The sequence below is a fragment of the Papaver somniferum genome, chromosome 6 (assembly GCF_003573695.1).
Source record: "Papaver somniferum cultivar HN1 chromosome 6, ASM357369v1, whole genome shotgun sequence".
NCBI lineage: Eukaryota > Viridiplantae > Streptophyta > Magnoliopsida > Ranunculales > Papaveraceae > Papaver > Papaver somniferum.
Window position 1 is genome coordinate 109239729 of NC_039363.1, and position 14796 is coordinate 109254524.

A 14796-nucleotide genomic window follows, 5' to 3' on the forward strand; every position below is an offset into this window, starting at 1 on the left:
TTTCTGGAAACTCACCTATCTGAATGAGGAAGTGGGCCGCTTCCTATGAGAATATGAGTTTGATCCTCTAGAGCATTCTGAGAAACATGATATGTCCAGGGCCAAATTGGACAAAACGGCACGAGCTTGGCAGCAATCTTGGAGATATCACCCGTGGTTGTTATCGCGAATTACATCAAATGCTAGCAGTTCAAGACATAGTTCACTGTCTCTAGCAAGGAATTCCGGTAATATCTCACTAAGCAAAGGTTCAAGACCTCATGGACACCTCTGCCTAAAATGGTATTTCCTGCGCTTTTTATGTGATTTTCTTTTTGATGGTTTTGGTATTACTGGAACTTAGGACCTAAAGGTCACTAAGGGTTCACTAGTTCATGTTTTTTTCACTTTGGTGAAAGATACCTATAGTCTCACCATGTGAGAACTAAAGATGAAAGCTCTCAATATTATTATGATTTATGCAATCCATAGTATGACCCTGGGGTCAACACACTTTTGTGTGAGGGAGAGGACGTCGAAATGACTAGTATGATTTCAACACTTGCACGATCAGTCTGTTTGGATCGTGAGGTTGGGATGTTGATTTACCAAGATCTATCTGTGTTTTCATGTTTTATTGAGTTTTCATTCATGTGGGGGATTGTTGGAAAACGATTAATAAAAAAATATTTTTTTAAAGTTTTAATAAAAAATTATAATTTATTGTTTTCTTTTGTGAATGAAACTTTTTAGTTCCAATTTGTGGAGTTTCCGATTTTTAGTAGTTTTAAGAAACTATATAAACTTATTAGTCCCACATTGTGGAGTTTCCACTTCTTAAATTGTTTTATTCCATTATATAAAGAAATCCACTACTTTTGTAAAATCGATGGGAAAGGGGTTGCTCTATATTTTAGAGGGACCCCTAAGGGAAAATATTTTATAGGGTTTCTTAAGAGTTCACGATTTTCCTTAATGGTTTTTTCGGAGTTTCCAAGCTCAAGTTGAGCATCTACTACATATGCTAGTAGTAGGTGTAGTAGGGTGTTTTATCCTGGAGATATCCGTCCTGTGAGGGCTATAGCATCACTCTTGAGTGTAGCCGGGCGGTAATGTCTTAAAGGCAACATGTTGAACACGTGACTCACTCTGTTTTTCCAAAGTTTTGCCTTGTTGCTGTTGTGGAGATATGAGAAGCTCGTTCATTTCGTCAATCGATCAATTCCATTATAAAGGAGATAAGTATCAATAACTTTTGCTTATTTGATTTTTTCTTTATTTTAATTATTGCACCCAACAGGATACTCTATTTCACAAGCACTTATGTCCAATATTATAACATGGAACCGCGAATCTCCATGGTATTTGAACAGCAAAAGATGTCCAGCGCGTGTAGAGTAGTACTCTAAAAATGGGACTAACCGACCAATTTGAAAGCCATTTGAGTCTCTCTTCAACTTAACATCCCAGGTTAGACCATCTGGAACTTTGAGGGTTGCATGATGAGATAAATCACCCCCAAGTTTTGCAACCAACTTTGGCGGGATAATCTGCATATAAAGTTGATGAAGCTAATTAACAGACAGAAATCACTTAGTTAAGTAATTATTAAGTAATACTACTTACCAAATATCCATCTTGAATTATGGCATTATGCATTATCTGGAAGAATTGAGGATGTCTACGACCGATCTCATTAGTTCCATCATCATCTGGAAGAATTGCTAAGACCCAGGTTTCATTAACAATATCAGTGTGGATACGAAATATTAAGGGCAACAGTAAAAAGACTCATAAAAGAGTTAGACTAACGAGGTCATACAGCTTCATTTCTCTAAGTCTAAGATCCTAACAGTACCTTGACTTCAAAATAAATATTAAGGTGACATCAAATCAAACTAACACAATAATCAGCTTTTGATTGAACTCCATGCCTGTCCATTACTCTAAACTAAGAGAAACCAAATCTTAAGGAAAAACCATACACTGTATTAGTAAGAGAGTGGATTTATTAACTTACCGGCAGAAGTGGCGAAGTTTCCATGAGAGTTAAACTGATTTCTTCTGGGTGTTGTAGATGCTTTTTGATTTCGAGTGATTGCCATTTTGATTTGAAGAACTTTCAGATCTTTTGTTTATGGGGTTTGGTAGAAGAAATATGTTTTTTACTAGTGACCTTTTGTTAGAACATAATCCTAAGCAGGAAACTCCTTTCAGTACTTTGAATTTCAAATGAGTAGAGAAAGAAAGAAGTAGTGTACATATAGATGGAGAGAGGGGAAGTAAGCTAACTAGATTCTGCAGCAAGTCTTTCTCTGCGTCTGTAAGAGAGAGAGGTAGTATAAATTTTCATGTATTTTTTGCGTGGTCCATGGACAGAAACGGTTAACTGTGATCTTCATATTCTCTTTAAGGAACTCAAGTTAACATCCAGTATCTATGGTCCCTAGATTATAAAATGAATGCATTCAACTTCTTAGATTTGTGTGTTTGCTGATTAAGGAAGGATTTTAATTTTCTTCAGAAACAGAAAGTTGGAGGACCTCAGCTCCATATATTGAACCAGGGTACAGCTAATAATGTCAGTTTTAATATTACTTTAATCTCTCTACTTGCTAATAAAAATACTTGACCATGGTCAGTCATCATCTCCATCTATAACATCACTTTGCATCTTTATTTGCTTGGTTTTGGTTGCAGTGTGGTGTTACTCTGCTAAGAATTTGAAAGAGAAATTTCAATAGCATGCATGAATTTACATGCAGAGCAAAGCTTATGGTTTGTTGACAGAAGTAGATGAAAGGTCATGCTCAGAAGGTTAAATTGGAGTAGGTAAATGGTCTTAATCAAAAAAACTTTGGGTAAATAAAAAGGACCACTCTCCCACCTTGGTTGGATTTGAAAAATAATACTAGTCTTCCCATGTTCCCAATATACAGAGTAAAGAGTGCATCAGAGCATTTGACCTGTTAGATGGCGACATGCCGCATTTACCAAAAGACCATTCCTAAAACAAGTAGTGCCCTCGAGTAATATAAGTGGTGCCAACATAATTTCTTACCTGGGCTTAGAAATCCTAAAATCCATTTATTAAGGCCCATAAACAACTCCAACAGGCAATAAGAAGTGATTCATTTCTCACACGGTTTCGGACTCAGTTAGCAGCTCTCGGTCTACAGAGAGAAAACCAGAGAGAAGAGGGGAAAATTGAGAGAAAATGTTGAAATTTCTATCGAAAGTGAGGATTGAATTCAATGCATTAGACCCAAGAACAGCAGCATGTATGGAATTTCTAGCACAATGTAATGCGAGGAAAGCAAAGGAATCAAATCCAGGATGTCAGCTTGAAGTGAAACGAAGAACAGATGATCAACCTCCTCAGATTACTGTTACATTTGTTAATGGTATTGAAGAAGTTATTGATGCTACTACTAGGTCTGCTCAAAGTATTAGACAGATGATTCTTGAAAAAGGCCAAACTCTTGAAACTGAACAGATGTTTAAAGATAATGGTGAGGCTTGGCCTGTTATGATCCCTGAGCATGAACTTCATCAAACTTTCCCTGGTACTAAGGTATCTTCTTTATCTTTTCTCTCTTATTTTCTTGTTTTTGGCTTTAAATTTGTTTAGGCATTTTGTCAAACTCTTCGGTTGCATATTTCTGATTTGATTAATTCTGTTGTGTGAATCATGTATTTGTCTTGTTTGATTCGTAAGTTCTTGTTTTATTGGTCATTTGAGACGAATTTTTGCTTACTCTTAATTGGTATTTAATTTCTTGAATTCATAGTCAATTTTCTTCGAAAACCCAGTTTGAGTGAGTGGGGTAAAACCCTTTGTTTTGATTTTTGAAGAAATCAGAATATGAAGTAGTAAAGAGGAGAGGATCATCAAAATCTATCTATAATGATTGAGATTACTTGAGGTTTTGGTGAATAAGCTAACCCAATAAAATTTGATTTACTTACATATATAAAAGGAACAGTCTTGGGTTGTTAAAACCTGCAAAACTGCACATCTTGATAGCATTACAACGGGAATTCGATAGGAGTGACAGGCAGAAATGTATATAGCATTACAACTGCAATTTTAAGCACATCTAGTTCATGGTGTTTTCTGGAAGAACCCAGATTATAACCTCTAGTATATAGATTTGTGTTTGTGTTAGTTTGTACAATGTTAGTGAATATTTTGAAATTGAAGAAGATGGTTAGTGCTCAAGTAGTTGCAAACACCATGAACTGAAATGGTGGTAATGTTCCCAATGGAAATGGTAAGAGACAAAATTTGATGATCTATGGAAACTAGTTGGAAAATCTGACGCAGATTTTTTGAAAATTGTTGGCATCAGTGCTCGTGCTTGGAGAAGTGCTTTTGCAGCTCTATTACAAAATCTCTTGCAAGTTTTTTAGGGCAATTCCATTTCATTTTGTGGGATAATAATGATCTTGTTACACATGAACTCATGGTATGAAAAATGTTTATGCTATTGGAGCTGGAATAAAAGCAGCACTAACGAATGAAAGTGCTACCAGCAAACCAGTTATCTTTGTGCATGTACATCTGAGATGATAGTTATAGCTCATCATTTGGCGGAAGAACCTGAGAGGAATGTTGGGCCTTTACTTGCATATGCCTATGTTACCTTATTTGAAGGTCGTAACGCTTGGTACGTGAAAATGCTTGCCAAGGGAGAATTATGCCTTGATGTGGGTGATAGCATCAAGGGAAAGGGAATGATTTAGGGAGTTTATGATGTTGGAGCACCTTTATGAGCTGCTTAGCCAGTCTTGTTTAAGCCTGTTACTTCCTATAGATAATAAGCCTGTAGCCCCAGTTGAACTTTGTCTTATCTTGAAGACACTATACAAAATCCTAATTAAAAGAGAGCTTCCATCAGAGGGAAATGAGCGAGTTTGCAGGTATTCGTTCTTCAACAAATGCTCTTATTATACTCGTTATCACTGAAGGATATACACGATTCTGTGGAAAATATTTTCCGGTTAATGGAAAGTGTTCTTATTTTGGACCTTCTTGGATTTTGTTCATGTCCCCCCTATACATCTTCAATCTTGTATCACAGAGTAGTATAAAGCACCAAGTGGGAACCTTAAATACATAATCATTAGACTAGCAGTATTAATGGAGTATATATTATGTATAAAACTTTCAATGTTGATGATTCCATCTAATATTTTTGACCCGGAAGCTTACAGTTGTGATATCGTACCATTGAGAGATCATGTGTCCATTCCTTCACTAAAAATCGTTCCCGTGTCTCTTTCCAATTCCTTTACGTTTTTTTAACTTTTGGAAGGGTTTTGTTAAACATTCTTTTTGTTATGGAGCGAAGCGTCCATAAATGACAAAGGGATTCATGCCATTTGCTAGTTACTTTTTCATCTTATCAATGCATTTACAATCTCTTATTTGTTTAATGGTCTTTTTGCCATTAAAAATGTTTTTCGTTTTCAGTTTCATTAAGTTGCTAATGGGTTTTTCCGTGGTTCTTACTTTGAATTTCTCATTAACAGAGTCAACATTTTATTATCTCTTCTTGAGACACTTATTGGGAACATTGACGATTGTAGCCAATCTAGAATCCGTGTCGATAGAAAATGTCACTCTGTTCTAATAAGTAACCACATAAAATTTTACCCCTACAGCCAGGATTGACAAGATCTGTTTAATGATGGCATCTGACATGTTTTCTTGTAGTATAACTGGGTTTATATAGTGAATCACATATCTTGATTTTCACAATGGTCAATGGTAATACTTGCATAGGATCATACTTGGCCTATTAGTGTTATGCTGTTCACCTGTTCTGTTCACATTTCTGCCCTGGTCACAAGGCCAATATTGGTACATGAACCTGCACTGGTCAGTGGAGTACATGTAAGAGGGCCATGATAAACTCAATCTAGCTGTTGCTAGGCTGTCTACTCCAGCTTAATATTAATATTGTTTCTTGTAGTTTTTGCATAAATATCTCTTACCAATTCCATTTAGCTATTTTATGGATTTGGTCAATTGAATTAGTCTACTTTTCCTGCACTGATCGTTAGCGCAGAATCTGTGTCAATTAAGTAAATGCCTTATTGTTACTGGTAACCACATAAAACTCCACCTAGTAGTCACGGTCCCCATAGGAGAGTCCCCGAGAAGCACATAACAAGGTAATGAGTTTCATCAGCACTAGCAGTACAGTAGTAATTTGCTTGAAAATTTGTTTCTCTTTCCCTCCTTTTTCAGCGCAGCGAGTCATTAGTGTTAAAAAATTACAATTGCATTATTTTAAAAGAAAGACTGGGGGTTTTGTTTACATTGGCTTTCTTTGTGTATGCTTATGAATTTAACATTATGAGTTGTATTTGCATAATTAAGAATACGGGTTTCATCCTAATTCAACATTAAGAATAATTATTATCGTTACCCAGTAGTCTGGTAACGATAGATCTTGAACCTATTCTTATGGTGGCATCCAACATCATATTTCTATAGTATCTTTGTTTTGAGTCTGTACATTCTTTTGCAATTTGTTTGGCAAGGAAAGCAACCCTGGGAATAAAGTGGTAATCCTGTACTTATTTTGTTCTTTTTTCTTTTTACAGCCAAGGAAAGCAGAAGAGAAAAAACAGTAATTTTACTTTTGCCGTATTAGCCGCAGGTCCACTTGATGATGTCCTCCGGAGCAAATCCAGAATCATGTCTTCGTTATTTTTATATTCCGAGCATGAACTTGGGTGTTATTATTATTATCTATTGTCTGGACAAGAAATAGCAAGCTTTTGATTGTATGCATAACTGGGTAACTTGAAAGGAAATAATTGAACAACCGCATTGTGTTCCTAGCTGTCTCGGTGTGATGTTTACTGGAACCATTACGTTGTGATTTTTGTTTAACAATTTAGTGGTATTATATCTCGACATAAGTATTGTATTGCTCAAAAGCATTTGCTTCGTAGAAGCAAGTAATAGTAGCTTTTTAATTTAAAAAAAATCAATTTAAAATGTATTTTATTTTTTGATTAGTAAAGAAAATAATTTACTGATCAAAAAGGATAAAAAAGAGGGAGTATAAAAGACATATACAACCATGAGCAATAACCGTAAAAACAAAAAGAAATAAAGAATAATACTCGGTTTTTGGAAAAAAAATACTTTCACATTTTCATTTTAACCTAAAAATAGGTCAAATTGAAAAAGTGAAAATATTTCTTTTCTGGAAACGGAGGGAGTAGATTATAAGGAGCTTAAATAGGATCAAACAAAACATTGTGCTAGTTTTACATTTCATCGACTGCACTAATGAACTCATATTCATTTACCTCCAAAAACCAAGTGAACAAACGTAGATGTCTTATAAACACATTTATATAATAATTGCCAAACTCGTCAAAAAATATTATCGTGTTCCTTTCCTACCAGATGCACCAAACCCATCCAATATGCGTCTCTTCTATTAAAAAGTTGGTCGTTGTTGACAGATGATAACAAGTAAAATGGTTTTCACCTGTTGCCTAAAATCTTAAATAAAATATTGTAAGCTCTATGGATCAACTGATCAAACTTATATGTCTTTAGTCTCTAAAACAATCTCCTTTATTGGAGTTAGGGCAATAAATGTATTTGTCAGTCTGCAGTCTAAACAACCCATATCTTGCAACTCTCTTAACACATTGAGAAAATCAACTTTAATTATGTCCCACCATAATAGATAAAAATGACGGGAAGGACATCAGGATCTGGTACTTTATTTGGCCACAAAACCTTGGATAACTTACAAACACTCCCCTTCATCAACTTTTCTTTCCAACTAATTTCTCACCTCACTAGAAATATAATTAGAATGCATTGCATCTGTTGACACGGTTTTTTGATGCTCGGATTAAAGAGATATTTTGAAATAAACAAACAATACCGATTTAATCTCATCTTAATTATAAGTCAACACTTCCTGAACCTTGATAGAACCAATATAGCTCATTTTCTACTGTCATTAGCAGTCCATGGAATATTTATTATTGTTTTCATTATCCTTGATATGAGTAACTGTTGATCTTCTTGTCGACCCCCCAGCTCTTAGAATTGTCAACTTACAATATTCCTGCCTTTCCAACAACCTCTTGTCCCATTGAGAATTAGACAAACCATTACAAAATATTTTCCTAGAGCAAAAACAACTTCAATTTTTTTCGATTTTCCGTCAATCCCTATGTACTCTTCTTTGCTCCAAGCTCCCAGCTTTGGCTTCAACAATTGGATCCTTTTATAAAAAAAGAATACTGCCAACACTACTCGAAATAAGAAAAGAACTCCAAAAATCGTTTATTTAAAAAAAAAAGGGATATAAAAACCAAAACTACTCACAAACGAAAAAGAAATGGATCATAATTCACTCTTCAAATATCATGGTTATTTGAGTATGACCAGAATGAGGAAGAGCCAAAGCTTGTTGAGTAACTCGAGGATAAACACATTCCCAAGTTGTAGACAGTTATATTCTATCAATATGACTCTTGACACTCTGAAATCGATTATTAGTTTAAGTGATTTGTTATCCAAGCAATGGAAGATCAACTAATTGATGTCAAGATGTAAAATTATTAAACTTTCTCATACCATTTGTTGAATCTCTACCAGAAGACCTCTCACGCACAAGTCTCATTTCATCAAAATCACCTCCTATCACCTAAGGATATCGCCAAAAATATCTCAATTGCTTAATCTTTTTCCAAAATAGTTAAACTTCTTGGGCATTAGAGGTACAAGGAGTATAAGCCCTTGTGAATTATTAATAATATGATTTCAGGTGAATTTCCTTTGTTGTGGTTAAAATCTGAATCAAGCTCTATTCTTAGAGTTATTTCAGGTGAATTTCCACTGTTGTGGTTAAAATCTGAATCAAGCTCTCTTCTTAGATCTTTTGGCCCCACCGGAAAATATTTCGACCAATAGGAACCTCCATAGACACGACAAATATTCGTCCAGGAACACCACCATATTCCAGTTTTTTCACACCACCAATATTTCGTCCGGGAACACCACCATATTTATTTTACTATTTTTGAGTATCAGACCTAACAATAAAAGAGACTTGCGTCTTAGTCATCAGAGATAATTTTCACTCTGCAACTAAACCCTAATCACTGATGGTTTACCACAACAGTGGTAGGAAATGTCATATATTGATTCATATAACGGTGTAAGAGACTAAACCCTTTCTTCTTCCCCCGTTTCTTCTCGATTCTCTTAGTTTTTTCTTATTTACTATTGCTTCCCTCAAACCCTAATTTATTTATTTTTTTTCTTTGACTGCCATTTAAGGTTTTGATTTTTTTCTCCATGAGATGATAACAATAATTAAAAGTTCTGATTCGCTCGCGATTATATCTCTTCATATTGCAGTTTAATTACAGGTGATTAAAGTTTCTTCTTTAGTCCTATCATACCTCTTCCCATAACCCTAAGGAATTCTCTGTGTTTTTTATTCAAAAATCAATGAAAACCAAAGATCTGGTTGTATTTTCTGTTTTCGGCATTCTTAAGATTGTTTTTTAGGGCCTTGAATTTGAATTTTGTTGCATGTGTAAATAAAAGTTTCGTTAAATGAAATCCAAGGTTTTGACGGGTTATTTATGGCTATATTTGTTTCTCTTTTGACTTCTTAACCAAAAGAAATCAAAAGACAGTACTAACAAGTTTTTGTGGATTAGATCAGATGAAAAACATGCAAATATTAAACAAGATGGCTGAAAAATGAAGGGGAGAATCTTTACAAGCAAGATACAGCATTGGATGAAAGGAAATGTGCAAAACTGAGCGGCATCAACCATGAGCATATATGAGGTAAGAAATCCCGGCGTATCAATGATTCCATTGGATACTTGGAAGTGTTTTTACTATAAAATCTACTATTTTTTGCAATGAGGAACAAGTCTGTGCCAGATGTTAAGTCTTAATGACCTACACGATCTCTAGGAAGTTCCGAGCAAAAATATGAAACTACCTCTATCGTACTTTAAAGATGGAAATGCCCGAATGAATTTGATATTACATTTTAGTTTTTTTTGTGACTATATATCATTTAGGTTTTGACACCACGAATAATCGATGCTTGTAATTGGTAACCGGTCCTGGTAACTGGTGTAACCGATCACAAGAAATACCATGGGAATATGAAACCGATCTTGTGTAGCCGATCCTAGTGACTGGTGTGACCGATCACAAGTATTTCCATAATTAGGTACAACCGATCCTAGTAATTGGTAGAAACGATTGAACCCATGTATGTGATTTAGTATTTGATGAATCACATGTAATCTTGGGAAACAGGTCAACCAATTCTAAACTTGTTTGGAAGTGTGGTATAACTGATTCCAAGAATGTAGATCTATGTAAATATGAAATAAGGATTTATAGTGAAAAGATGTCAACATACTTTGAACACGTACAGTAACTCTTATCAGTTATTTTTCAAAGATATTCCTTAGTACTCAAGGAGATCCTATGCCGAGATAAATTAAAAATCTTTTAATTAAGGTTTTAGGTTTTATATGCTTTAATTACCAGAAATTAAATGCATATCTCTAGAGAATAAAATTTAGTAATATGCATTTACTAATTGGAGATTTTCAATTGAAAGATTTCGGAAATATTGGACAAGCATTTATTGGAATTAGAAAAACCGAATTTTGCTATTCATTGCATATCTTGGGAATATTTTCGGTTTGGAAATTCCTTGATGTCCAAAAATCCTTGGTCTATAAATACCTAAGTTTGCATTTCTAGCAAACCATCCTAAGAGCCAGGAAAACTTCATTTCTTGTTGTTTCTGGTCGAGCCGTCTAATAGGAGAGGAAAATATCCTAATTAGGTGAAATCTCTTACGACCGTTCGTTTAAAGACTTCTATGGGATCAAGAAGCTCTACGAGTACCGTTGGTGGGAAACTAGATAATTGCAGAGTTATTAGTTTTCGATTGATTTGATTGACTAACGGTGTTGAAACTTTGATTGCACCTGGTTTGTTTATTCTTGGGAATCTTCTCTTCTGATATAAGATTCACTCAAACTAGATCGAAGTATTGACGAGATATTTAGAACTGTTGTTAGATCTAAAGAAATCTTATGATAATCCATTGTTAACAGACTCCCTTCTGTGTGTGATTGATCACAAGAGATTCAAGTGGTGTTGTGCAGGTTATTTGAAGATTAAAGAATATTTGAAGATGAAGAAGATTTCATATTTGTTTTTGTATCTTGTTGTGTGCACAAACCTTGATCAGATGGGATCCAACTAGAATCAGATTTATTCGATTGATTAGTTGTGTGAGATCGACATCGATTTATAGTTTCTCTTTGAGATCTATATTGATTGATTGCAAATCTAAACTTGACTACTTTGGTAGTTATTGGATAGATTGATCCAACCAAGCAAAAGATTTTATTAGATTAAACGGAAGATCCTTTGCGTATGACTTAATATATCTTTATCTTAAAGAATCAATAGAGTTGTTACCAAACAGATTCGTTGTTGCGTTACTGTTTGGAATACGATCAAAAGGAATTGTACCAATGCGTGACTCTTGAAGTCGGAAGCGCAGGGATACTGAGGAAACTAAGTGAACTGGGGGTAATGTCCTGAGGCTAAATAATGGTATGTAATGTCATGCTCTACTACCTTATTTATTACACTGTGACAAGAAGAAAATATCAATTTTTCTTGTGCTATGAATGTTTTGTTTCAGAACTGTTCATTGAGCTAAGAATAAGAGTAATTATCTTATCATATTGATATAAAGTTTTCACAGTGTGTGATCCTCATGCTTTTGGATTTTTTTTTGGTTTTTGTGAACAAACTATCACACAAATTAAGTTGAGCATTATTCTTAACTTACAGTCTTGTTCTTAAGCTGTTAAATGATATCATCTAGACTTTCTTTGGAATTTTTCTAGACAAGGAATCCTAATTTTCATCGGTCACGGTATCAGTATGGGTCCAATCCTGTTAAGGATCTAAAGGTTACGATACACGTACCTTTCTTCTTCTTCTTCGTATCGTCCGCGTACATGAACAGGGTTTGTCTTAGGGTTTTCATACCAGCACCATGAAATCTTAAAATTGGTTTAAGGGAGAGTTAACTAGGAAATCTTCTATAAAGGAGTCCATCAACTAAGATTATAATCTTGTTCTTCTTCTCTCAATTTACAACTTTTAGCTATTATGGGAAGCTCTAATGGGGATGGTGAGAGAACAAAAAGATTTTCTAAGGGTCTTGTTGCATCCACTCACATGAGTAATATTATACCAAGTGACCAAGACTCTATTAGAACTGTGTTTGTCAATGATTCTAGTATTAATACCTTTGAAAAAATTTCTACTAGGGATTTCATCCTAGATAAGAAATTGGTAAATGAAAGTAGTCATAAAGAAGATTTATCTTGTTTCGAGAAGTATAATCTTGGTAACATCTTAAATGGTCTTGGTGAAGGATTTGACACTCTTACAAGGATCTTTTATGCTAACATTCATGATGTTAATCTTGATAAATTTGTCTTCAAGACTATGATTAATAGGAAAAAGATTCAATTTGATAGAGAGTTGATCTCAAAGATTACCAAAATTCTCGTGGTAATTTTTGATAGGAAAAAAAGTCATCTTGTGAAGCCATTTCTTATGGTCTTTTTCGCAAGAATTTTGATTGGATAGAGGGAAAGTTTCCTACCCAAGATCTTAGTATATCCTTAAGGATCTTCGGTAAACTTGGCATTTCTAATCTTTGTCCCTCCACAGTCAAGAACTCTTGGTGGAGTCGTGAATTTGCGGAGTTGGTCTATTTCCTTGAAATATGTGCTCAAGATATTGATATTTGTGGATTTATTATTCTTCAAATGGTTTCAATGACGTCATCCAACAATAAGTTAGGCTTTCAATGCTTAATTGGGCAAATATGTAGCAAACATTCCATAACTCCTATTGGAAACTCAATTGGAACTCCCAAACCGGTTCGTCCAAGTATTATCAAACGTATGAAGATGAATTTATACAAAAGACAAAGATATGATACTCTTGAAGGCTCTTGTGATCATACCACTTTGAGTCTTCTTCAACAAATTCACAAGGTTGTTCGTAAGGTCAATTCCAAGGTAAAATGTGTGATGAACAATTATGTGTGCTTAGCTCCTTTGTTCCATATCATCTTTTTGTCTAGGAAACTTCTAGTGATAATTTTTGCATGTGTTCGAGAAGGATAACTAGGGTTTGGTATAGCATATTTTGTGATTACACAAGCTATTTCGAACAATTTTCATCTTGCATGTTTTTAGATTTATTTATTTAAATTCTAAGTTTTTGGAAGATGAACTTGCATTATTTAATCTTATTGGTTTTATATATTGCAAATGTCTTATGAGATATATGTGCCTTTACGTTAGTGAATTGTGCTGTTATCTCATAAATGCTCAAAAGTTAAGTCCATTATGTTTTTTATGCATAAATTGATAAAAGATAGAATGAACTTTTTGAGAAATTCAGCAGTATTTATCTTTCCCTGATCCACTTTATATGAAAGTATTGTATTTACTCTATAAGTTTTCTTATGTTGAGCGATTCCGGCTAAATTAATCAAAAATACCTTATTGTGGTTAATTTACTCGAAGTTTACTGGATACAAATCCATGTGATTAGTTAATGTCCAAAGAAATCTTTCTTTTCTCGTAAAAGTAAGGTCTCTCATGTTGTTATCTTGGGAATGACATTTTAACGGGGGAGAGTTCTTAAATGAACTTGTGTTTGATTGCTATATCTTTGTGGGGAGAGCGGTTGTGGAATTTGGAGGGTTAACTTGTATCTTAATAAACTCCTTGATGAATACACTAAGTTTCGACAATGTGAAATCATCTAAAGATGCATATCATCTCCTTGTTTATTCATGAATTATCTTTTGAGAATTCATAATGATCCATAGTTTTCGTACCTTTGCCAATTTATACTGAAAAAAGGGGGAGAATTATTTAGTAGTTCACACTACATACATATGGTTTACAGATCGTTATGTAATGGGAGCGGACTCCATTCTATAGGTTTCTACCTATTGTGTAAAAGATGAAAATATTGACTAAGGGGGAGTGATACATATCACCATAGCATTATTTCAAAGTTGTGATGCAATTGGACTTTGATTTATATAATATAATACTACCACTAAATAACAATGATTGAGAACATTTGTTTTCTTGTTGCTACGGATTTTCAACAATGATGATGTTGAGTTGAACACATTCAGAATCGATGGAGAACTTGAAGTAACGAAGAAAGGAAGTTGAAGATCCAAGGAAATCAAGCAAGATGGATCAAAAGCTACAAAGTTTATTTATTTTGTAGTCCATATGTATTGATAGTTTTGTCACTAAAATTGAAAAATGGGAGATTGTTAGAGCATTGCTCGGTCAAACTCGCAAGCGTTGTTATCTCAAGCTTGTTTGTTAAGTTTAGTTGATCAAAGCTATATACTTGATATCTAGTCTACTTATAGCTACGTCTCAGATTAGGATAGAAGTATGTAGTTGAGCTTTAGACTTCACGACGTTCACAAATTGAAGAAGAAGATCTACTGAAGATCTTGGAGGAACTTCATCAACAAAAGCTATGTGGAGACTAAAACTTATCTATCACTCAGAAGTCTATTCTCTTCTATTTTCTAAAAGAGACTAAGTCGTATGGATATATAGACTTTTACGTTATACACAGTTGAAATTTCGAGCCGAGTTTATCTCATTTATATATTTCTCGAAATATGTGTTGGAAGCTTT

The 14796-nt window shown here is 34.3% G+C and overlaps 2 protein-coding genes across 2 annotated transcripts; one reads left to right on the forward strand and one right to left on the reverse strand.

Annotated features, from left to right (window-relative positions):
* Positions 1-1153: 1153 nt before the first annotated feature.
* Positions 1154-2190, reverse strand: LOC113286032 (B3 domain-containing protein At3g18960-like). Its single transcript, XM_026534754.1, has 3 exons — positions 2000-2190; positions 1606-1703; positions 1154-1529 (listed from the first exon to the last, which is right to left on the reverse strand). Exons 1-3 carry the CDS (start codon positions 2082-2084, stop codon positions 1260-1262), a joined length of 453 nt encoding a protein of 150 aa, XP_026390539.1. The 5' UTR covers positions 2085-2190; the 3' UTR covers positions 1154-1259.
* A 925-nt stretch (positions 2191-3115) lies between these two features.
* Positions 3116-6904, forward strand: LOC113286033. The gene is made up of 2 exons (XM_026534755.1): positions 3116-3553; positions 6595-6904. The coding sequence occupies exons 1-2, from the start codon at positions 3197-3199 to the stop codon at positions 6622-6624; spliced, it is 387 nt and encodes a 128-aa protein (XP_026390540.1). The 5' UTR covers positions 3116-3196; the 3' UTR covers positions 6625-6904.
* Positions 6905-14796: the final 7892 nt, after the last annotated feature.